Source organism: Penaeus chinensis, chromosome 16, assembly GCF_019202785.1.
Source record: "Penaeus chinensis breed Huanghai No. 1 chromosome 16, ASM1920278v2, whole genome shotgun sequence".
Taxonomy (NCBI): Eukaryota; Metazoa; Arthropoda; class Malacostraca; order Decapoda; family Penaeidae; genus Penaeus; species Penaeus chinensis.
In genome coordinates this window covers 19,061,118-19,071,117 of record NC_061834.1, presented here as the reverse complement: position 1 = coordinate 19,071,117, position 10,000 = coordinate 19,061,118, and the positions used below count along the sequence as shown (strand labels likewise).

The 10,000-nt window shown below is 39.1% G+C and overlaps 2 protein-coding genes across 2 annotated transcripts in view; both read right to left on the bottom strand.

Annotated features, from left to right (window-relative positions):
• Positions 1–5,790, bottom strand: part of LOC125033247 (astacin-like metalloendopeptidase) — a 7,378-nt gene extending 1,588 nt beyond the window's left edge. Inside the window, exons 1-3 of the mRNA XM_047624629.1 lie at positions 5,703–5,790; positions 5,046–5,225; positions 4,544–4,652 (exon numbers count right to left, since the gene is read on the bottom strand). Of these exons, the coding sequence (XP_047480585.1) occupies positions 4,544–4,652; positions 5,046–5,225; positions 5,703–5,790 (377 nt within the window). The remainder of the gene's footprint in view (positions 1–4,543; positions 4,653–5,045; positions 5,226–5,702) is intronic.
• Positions 5,791–7,027: 1,237 nt separating this feature from the next.
• LOC125033662 (NPC intracellular cholesterol transporter 2 homolog a-like) lies at positions 7,028–8,669 on the bottom strand. The gene is made up of 4 exons (XM_047625351.1): positions 8,562–8,669; positions 7,825–7,929; positions 7,346–7,527; positions 7,028–7,163 (listed from the first exon to the last, which is right to left on the bottom strand). Exons 1-4 carry the CDS (start codon positions 8,641–8,643, stop codon positions 7,080–7,082), a joined length of 453 nt encoding a protein of 150 aa, XP_047481307.1. The 5' UTR covers positions 8,644–8,669; the 3' UTR covers positions 7,028–7,079.
• Between the last annotated feature and the right edge of the window lie 1,331 nt (positions 8,670–10,000).

Sequence of the window (10,000 nt, the reverse complement as noted above, 5' to 3'; positions counted from 1 at the left end):
GATTAAAAGTAAATTAGTAACTAAATTAACTTCATCTCTCTCTCCTTCCATCTCCCTCTCTCTTCTCTTATCTTCTCTATCTCACTCTCTCCTCGCCCCCCCCCCCCCCCAATCCCTCGCCCGTTGTTGTCGTGGGTAAACGAGGACTGAAACTCAATTGTGCGGATATGAGAATAGAATATGAGAAATACATTTAAACTGTCCACAGCCTTGTGAAGCGAAGAGTGGTGTGTATATAAGTTACAGAGTAGTCAGGTACTTTTTCCATTATATTTGAAGCTTCCACAATGATTTGCTTGTAATTAAAAATCATACCAGCATATTAAGTACTTTAATGTTTTTTCTATGGACTTTTTCATGTGAAATAAAATGAAAAATAACTCAACACCTTGTATGTCAGTATAAACTTCGACGATGATTTCGTGTTTTGTAGCGACCGCGATACAACTTGAAACATTGTATCAAAGTGTAAGGGGTTTCGGAATGCTACAAAAAAGGCCTTTTGACATGTGTACGCAATCTTTTTCATGCTTTGACCTCTCCTTATGCTCCCCTTCTCTCCATTTAGATTTTCATTAGTCATTTCTAGACCACTTTCCAGTCCTCCTTTCTCCTGCTTCATAAGTTTTGATAGAGCTGACTGGCATACTTTCACTTCACTCTCTGTCATTCCTACCCCTCCATCCCCCATTCTCGGCCATTCCAGATATGCTACAGTGTTTCACAGTTACAGTCCTAAGAGCTGCGAATACAGCCATTCCCTGAACCTCAAGACCTTATACCTCCAAATGTGTTCCATGGTGGAATTCTGATTGCACCAAAACACTTCGCCTGGAACAGTTATCGCTACAAACGAGGCATCCCTAATCAGCTATCAGCCCTTATCTCCTTTAAAATTGCATCCATCTGTCTTCGTCATACAATCCTGAACAGTAAAACAACAAGCTGGCGAAATTATATTCATACATCTACATCTATTTCATCTATCCCCTCCCCCCCATCCAGTCCCCGTCCTCCATATCTAGGATACTCTTATCTCTGATCCTCTCCAAGTCGCTAATGAACTGGGTGACTATTTCAGCCAGGTCAGTAGTGGCTCTCCCCTTTCTCCACACTTCTCTTCCATTAAGACCACCAAAGAATGCACCTCCATTATCTGTCCTCTGCTTAGTCCTATAATGCTTCTTTTTCTTCCTCTGAACTCAATGCTACCTTACAGTCGTCCCACAACGCCCATGAATGGCCGCACGGTATTCACTACCATATGCTTCAACACTTTCCATCTTCCTCCTATCCTTCATATTAACTATTTTCAACCACATATGAATGACAGGAATTTTTTCTTCTATTTGGCTAGAAGCTCTTATCCTCCCCTTCTTTAAACCCAATAAATTGGGTACCCTCCCTCAAGATTACCGCCACATCGCTCTAATTATTTGTTTGTGCAAACTACTAGAACGAATGGTTAACTACTACTTAATGTGGTATCTTGAATCTCACAATCTTCTCTCTCTTTCCCAGTTTGGTTTCCGCCGTGCCCGAAGTACAGCTGACCCCCTTGTTCATTTCAGGACATATATTACATCTGCATTTGCACGCCATAACTCCATATTAGCCATATTCTTTGACATAGAAAAAGCATATGATACCACATGGCAGTACACATTCTCCAACAATTGTCCTCCCTAGGCATATGCGGAAACATGGATATCTTTATAAAGTCCCTCTCCAAACACACTTCCAGGTCAGAATTGCTTCCTTCACGTCACCATCCCTTCCCCAGTCGAAGGCGCCGTTAATGGCAATGTCTCAGTTCTACCACCAGGAACCCAGTCATCACTATATGTTGATGATTTAACCATCTTCGCCTCTGGCACATCCATATCAACTCTCCGTCAATTCCTTCAATCTGCAACATCATCAGTATCTTCCTGAGCCACTAACCATGGCTTTCGCCTTTGTACCTCCAAATCTTTTTCCACCCTTTTCTCTCGCGCACGTGTAGGTCCCTAACCTCCACTCTCCTTATATAGCTCCACTCCAGTACCGTTCTTCTGGCAAATTCCTTGGCGTTATTTTTTTTTATCCTGGCGAGACCATATATTTTACATTAAATAAAAAACTCGCTGCTGCGTCCTAATCTTACAGACTCTTTCCCATATATCCTGAGGCTCAGATTGCAAAACTCTCCTTCATCTTCCTGTTGCCTTGATCCTCTCCACTCTTGATTATGGATGCCACATCTACTCCTCTGCTTCAACCTCCTTTCTTGCTCATCTTGATACAATCCACCACTGCGGTCTCGCTTCCATCAACTTTCCCTCACCAAACTAACTATCCCACAGTCCCTGCTCCCTACCTTTGCTTCTTCTCCACGTTTACCTATTCCTTTCACCATTCGCATGGATACCCTCCTATCCAATTCCCCTTTCCCCTACTCTGACCTCCTCTGTTTTCTGTCCATTCCGTTCCTCTATGGTTTATACATACCCCCGTATTTGCTCATCTGTTTTCCCTTACCCACCAGATATCCCCCCCCCCCCCCCATTATGTCCTTCTCACCCATTTCCTTGACCATGTCTCCACTCATTCCTCCAGTATTCATGTTTGCACTGATGGTTTAAAATCCACCTCTGGTGCTGTTTTAGCGGGAACCTTCCCAACTCGCAAATACCCGCTCCCTCCTGAATCCAGTGTCCTTACTACAGAACTTTATGCACCCCTTTTTTCCTTAAAACACATACTCGCTCCCTTCTTCCTCTTACACTATTTTTACTGACTCCCGTAACTCATTACTTCTCATAAAGTCTATGCACTCGACCAATACCCCTGTCTGTAAGATTGAGAACTGTTGTTCTACCTGTCCACACACCACAAATCTGTCAGATTTTGCTGGGTGCCCAGCCATGTTGGAATCCCCGGCGATGAACAACCAGATACTCTAGCACGTTCTGCCGCTATGTCCACATCACACTAATCACGCTTCTCACATATTCCAGCCACGAATTATTACCCCCAATTTAAGACCTTCCTTTATACCCGATGACAATCTTTCTGGGCAAGTCTTCGAAATAATAGATTACATACTGTAAAACTATCAATATCCACCTGGTCAGCTCCATTTCAGCGGAACAGACGTTGGGAGACGGCTCTCGCCCGTTTACGTATTAGCCACACTCGTCTAATACACCCCTATCTGATGTCACATTTTGACCCGCCCCTATGATCCCTATGTAATGTTCTTCTTTCAGTTCCATACATTTTGTTGTCCTGTCCATGCAGCCCGTGCCTCTGCTTTCCCTCACCTATCCTTTCTTCACGAACCTCCCAGCCTGTCAGACATCCTTACGGCATCCCACATTTTTTGCTTTGACAACCTGTTCTCCTTCCTCAGACGCATACATATCCTTCACTAGATCTAATCCCCTTACCTAATCCTACGTTAATCCATTCACTCATTAACTCATTTGCCCATCTTGAACCTTCACAGAATTACTCTAGATTGTTGACGTATAGCAACTAATTACTAACTCAACCGCCCTTCATTACCCTTTACTATATCTTCCTATAGTGCTACGTGACCTTAGATGTCTAGCATATTTATTTTGCTTTTAACCATTAACCATTCTCATCTCTTCCCTTCTCTCCCTCCCTCTCTCTCTCTCTCTCTCTCTCTCTCTCTCTCTCTCTCTCTCTCTCTCTCTCTCTCTCTCTCTCTCTCTCTCTCTCTCTCTCTCTCTCTCTCCCCCCCCCTCTCTCTCTCTCTCTCCCTCCCTCTCTCTCTCTCTCTCTCTCTCTCTCTCTCTCTCTCTCTCTCTCTCTCTCTCTCTCTCTCTCTCTCTCTCTCTCTCTCTCTCCTTCTCTCTCTCTCTCTTTCTCTCTCTCTCTCTCTCTCTCTCTCTCTCTCTCTCTCTCTCTCTCTCTCTCTCTCTCTCTCTCTCTCTTCCTCTCTTCCTCTTTTCCTCTCTTCCTCTCTTCCTCTTTTCCTCATTTCGTCTCTCTTCCTCTCTCTCTCTCTCTCTCTCTCTCTCTCTCTCTCTCTCTCTCTCTCTCTCTCTCTCTCTCTCTCTCTCTCTCTCTCTCTCTCTCTCTTCCTCTCTTCCTCTTTTTCTCTCTTCCTCTCTTCCTCTTTTCCTCATTTCGTCTCTCTTCCTCTCTCTTCCTCTCTCTCCCTCTCTCTCTTTATACCCATTTTCTCCCTCTCTCCTTCTCTTCCTCTTTTCTTCTTTTCCTTTCTCTTCCTCTATCTCCTTATATCCACTTTTCTTCCTGTCTGTTTCTCTTCCGTTCTCTTTCTTTCACTCTTTTTCTCCTCCCCCCCTCTCTCTCTCTCTCATTCTTTCTAACTTTCCCTCTTTCTCCCTCGCTCTCCACCATCCCTTTCGCTCTACCTCTCTCTTTATCTTTTATCCTCTCTCCTTTTGTATCTCGCCGTCTCGTTCTCTTTCATTCTCTGACTGATACACCTATGCAGAGTCAATTGATACATACGCCTATGTAATCTAAAATGATACAATCAATAGAAGAGGTTTTGAAATCTCACCTGCCAATGGAAAGGTATCCTTCCTCTGTTGTTCGCTTAACAAACTTCACGCAGGTATGAGATGTGATGACGTACATAGCCTGCAGAATAATCCTCCGCTCTTTTTTTGCTACGAAAGAAAAATAGTTTTACGCGTTCAAAACTTTGTCAGATATTTATTACATGATGTAGATGATAAAACGAGGAGAAACATTTTGGTTCTATATAACCTGAAATCGAACATGAATGTAAAAAATGGACATGGAAGAATTCTTATATTAAAACATTTATTACTATGTAAATAGTGATAAGATAAACAAACACTTAATTTTGTATCTTGCTGGTTATAAGATCTTTCAGAGAACACGAGAATTGACTGAACCCCCTTCTTTGCCCATACCCACGAACTGCGCATAGTCGTGCCCTTGTATTATATGTAGCCCGCTGCAGGAAGTAAGTTTGACACCTATAGATTTGATCAACTAACAAGAAAAAAGAAAAAAAATAGTCAAAGGGGGCTTACAGAAATCAGGATGTATTTCGTACGGCACCCGTGCGTCCGGCCAGGCGAGCTCCGGGTTAGCGATGACATTCCGGTTGTCAAGCAGGATCCGAGGGTCGTTCCTGAGGTCACCCTCTTGGTAGATTCCCAGCTCTTCGGGGTTAACGTCTAGGTCAGGATTCCATCTCCCCACGGCTATTCCTACAATAGGAATTTCCAGTGTGAAAATTTTTTCCTGACAATATCTCGGGTTCAGTTGACGTAAAAAAAAAATCCTTAAATCCTAAAATGTTTCTTGATGGAACTGAAAAGTATAAGTAGACTTTGGGTGTGATGCTTGTTTGTGTCATTTTTTCCCATATAAGTCTGGTGACCCCCAATGTATATATATATATATATATATATATATATATATATATATATATATATACATATTTACATATATATATATAAATATATATTACTATATATACATATATATACATATTTACATATATATATATATAAATATATATTACTATATATATATATAAATATATATTACTATATATATATATATATATATATATATATATATATACATATTTACATATGTGTGTGTGTGTGTGTCTGTTCGTGGTGTGTAGACATATATACCATCAGATAAATACATGCACCATAAAGGTTTGGCTTGCTTACCGGACAGGAACTCTGCTCTCTCTATATCAATACCACGACTGCCTATTACGCTGAGAAGGAAGATGAATATGAAAGTGAACCTCGCCATCTTGGAGCACAACCTCGAATGGCACGGAACCCTTTAACAGGACACAGGTAAACTACTGCATGTATAATTGGTGCGGTGCATTCAAACAGGAAAAATTGGACGTTTAATAAAGAATTCAAACGTGGAATGACGTTATAACCGATGGCATTTCCGCATTGACAGCACTAATTGCAATGGATAATACATGAAACGAAAGCCCATCCCATAGATACCGTAATTTACTATCCATGGAATTTGGAGAGGTCAAATGCACCCTTATCTTAACCCCCGGTCAGTGGGTCACCCAGGATATATAACAGTTTTCCTCTCCAGGCGAGCGTAGCGCAAACAAAGCACTAATTGATATTCGTATAATGGTTTACATCCAGGTGAACTCTTGACTGACAGGGAAGGCTGGTAAGTGCGGGAGAAGGGGAGTCGGACTCTTACGGATTTTGACGTGAGTATGAGATACAAAAACATTGTAAATTATTATATAACCCATACGTATTGGATACAATAGTATCTTCAAATTGTATCTACATATGTAACTATAGACAAATAAAGAAATAAGCATCATGTATAGGCATCTGTAAATATATATCTACATACATACACACACACACACACACACACACACACACACACATATATATATATATATATATATATATATATATATGTATATATATACATATACATCATATGACATATATATATATATATACATACACACACACACACACACACACACACACACACATATATATATACATATATATATATATATATATATATATATATGTATGTATTTATATATATGTATACATATACGTATATATATATATATATATATATATATATATATATATTCATAATTGTGTGTGTTTGTGTATGTGTGTGTGTCTGTGTACGTATATCCATGTATATATATGTATGTACAAATACACAGACAGATGGAAATTTAAATAAATAGATAAAGGCGGATAAACGACAGGGCATTCCACACCCGTGCTTTCAAGCTACAGTATTTTTCTTTCTCTTTCCCATTTAAAGATACAGTATTAACAGGGAAGATGCATCTGATCAGCCATGTTGTCTAGTCTTATTGATACAAAATGAAACCTAATATGATATAGATATGAACAGATATAAATATGAAGATTAAATATGAATAAATCAGGCAATATCTTTTACATGCATTATTTTTATGGATGAGATACTTAACTGCTATCTATGGAAAAATAAAACACCTAGGAAACTTTTTCCAGTTTATTTTTATTCAGAATACACGTTTTGATGGCTGTAGATTAAACAATTTGTGCAGGAACTATAAAACAAGCTGCGTTTTCATTGTTTTGTGTCAACAGCTGCCATTTCACTATCACTGTCACCTGCAATATTATTGAGTTAACTTAAATCTATGGAATTATAGCACAGCAGTGAACACAACAAGTACCCAATGCACTATATACTTATTGAAATGAATGCATAAAAAAAATATATCAGTTTGGCGATTCGACGAGGAAAGGAACACTTGTGAAATGAACAAGAAAAAAATGTTGTTTGAACTTACGGCGGGATAGCTGCTAAGGATTGGTACATGTGCCGAATAATAAACCTTTTCGTTTCCTTCTACGGGGCAGTCACCGACAGTCAAGTCATTGCAAGCATTCTCATCGACGCCAAACCATGGGATGTCAATACCACCAATATTACCATGGACCTTCGCAGTCAGGGACTCGGTCGTTTCTTTTACTGAGGAAAAAGGCTGATTAGGAATGGTGGGATGAGGGTTTACAGTGAACGATTCCTTTGATAAAATGTCATTTTATGGATTTCTGTAGCAATAAAGAGAAGAAGGATTGAATTGTGGCAATGGAGGTATAAAGCTGCAGTTTGTGGTGACCCAGTATAGTGTCATTGCACATAAAGAATATTAACTGCAGTAATAATTAGGCTGGATTTTTTCAAATGAGATCACTTCATCAGTTATACTTTGCTGACCATAAGTAAACAAATATCAAATCAACGACAAGTACTCTAAGGACTTACAATTTTCAAAATCGATTTCGACGACGATGTCCTCCCCGCGTTTCAGCAGACATGGCGGCAGTTCGCAGCCTGACACCTTCACCCCATTCACCGTTGCCTTTGAGCCTGATTAGATTATGGTGCAGAAATGATCATGACTGTGTAATTAGACTGATAAAACTCTCAAAGCATTTCTCTACTTTTACTTTTGATCTTATTATAACAGTGATTTCAGAATATCGTCCTCATGTAATGACATATACGAGCAGACTTCTAATGGGTGTAAATGTTTCTCAGTGCAGCTTTTGGCTTTGTTAATACACCGTGGGTATTTTATTTTTAAGTACAAGAATAATAGGTAAAGTGCTTTTTAATTAAATCATTTAGCCAGTGACGTGTATAGCTATAAAAAAGGAAAAGCGAAAAAAGGAAGTCTTCTCTGACTAAAAAAAATAAAAAATAATTATTAAATAAATGATTAAAAACGCTCGGAGAATGTCTTTATTACCTGTGTATTTTCTTCATTAATCATTTACTAAAATGTCAACAAATGCACTTGATCCCGGATCACTTGTTTGCATCACCCTACCAGTAAAAACATTAAGAATCGGAATGATAATTCACAGTTGCCCCCAATTATTCTTAACAAATTTTGTGTGATTCTTGATAAACTGTCAGCTTGATAAGTCACTGAACCTTACGTTAAAAAAAATCTTGCCTTTTAATGCGTACCTTCAAGTTTTGCATTTTCAACTTACCACAATCTTGAACTATTGTCGTTGAGGCGACGGCGACGAGTGAAGCGCCGAGAGCCACGAGAAGCAAAGTGGGCTGTGTCATCCTGGAGGTTGGTGTGTCTGTGAGTGCTGAGGCAACTGTTGCACGCGCCTTAAATTCAGTTGAGATTCGACCTCATGAGAACGCAGGCACATGCTAGCAAAAGCAGCTACCAAATGCTTTTCATGTGGTACTTTGTATTATTTCCCAGGTTATTTCCTTGCAAGTGCCCAAGGTTAAAAGAGAGAGAGAGAGAGGGAAAGAGATCGAGAGAGAGAGAGAGAGAGAGAGAGAGAGAGAGAGAGAGAGAGAGAGAGAGAGAGAGAGAGAGAGAGAGAGAGAGAGAGAGAGAGAGAGAGAGAGAGAGAGAGAGAGAGATAATGTTTTTTGATTTATCCCTTTACTCTTAAGGAATGTCAGTATGGAAGTGTTAATGTATATTAATGCAGTCCCACCTGAGAAAAGTCAGTAATAGGGATAGGCAAGTTCACGATTGATAAATGCTTGACAGCTTCCTTAAGTTAACTTGCCATAGTTATTTTTTTCTGACTGTGTTAATGAAAATAATATGGTTACTACAGCGATGCCGCACAATTTACATAAAGTAAAATTATGTCAATAATTAGAAAGAATTATTCTATCTTGCCTTATCTATTATATCAGCTTTGTCAGTTTTCCCACATCAGTAAAGGTTAAAAAAAATACTACTGAAGAAACAACGAATCAATTAAAACAATAAGTATGTGGTAGTGTTCCTCGAAAGGTAATTATAATGATTTGTAATCAAATTTATATTATCCTTATCTCGCCGTGAGATCGGGCTCGAGCCAGCAGTCAGAGCGCAGGCGTTTTTACGACCACCGCGACGGGGAATTGAACTCGGGACCACGAGGGTCGGAGTCCAGTGCTCTAACCACTGGACCATTGCGGCAGTCATTTATATTTGTATATATATATGCATATATATATATGTATATATGTATATATATGAATATAATGTATGTATATATATATATATGAATATAATGTATGTATATATACATATATATATACATATATGCATGTGTGTGTGTATACATATATACTTTTTTATTTATAATATATATGTATATATATACATATATATATATATATATATATATATATATATATGTGTGTGTGTGTGTGTGTGTGTGTGTGTGTGTGTGTCTGTGTCTCTGTGTATGTGTATCTGTGTGTGTGTGTGTGTGTGTTTGTATGTGTGTGATACATACACACATACATACATATATATATATATATTTTTTTTTTATACACCCACTCATTCCACTGCAGGACATAGGCCTCTCTCAATTCACTATTGAGAGGTTATATAGCAGTGTCACCCTTTCCTGATAGGATGCCCTTCCTAATCAACCGTGGTTCAGTGTGCTAACACTTG

What these genes read in the sequence shown, in the direction of transcription:
- LOC125033662 (XM_047625351.1), bottom strand. Translation starts at nt 8,643, where the DNA reads ATGACACAGCCCACTTTGCTTCTCGTGGCTCTCGGCGCTTCACTCGTC. An exon ending in GACAATAGTTCAAGATTGTG is followed by an intron (nt 7,930 to 8,561) that starts GTAAGTTGAAAA and finishes TAATCTAATCAG; the next exon opens with GCTCAAAGGCAACGGTGAAT. An exon ending in TCCTTAGCAGCTATCCCGCC is followed by an intron (nt 7,164 to 7,345) that starts GTAAGTTCAAAC and finishes ATAATATTGCAG; the next exon opens with GTGACAGTGATAGTGAAATG.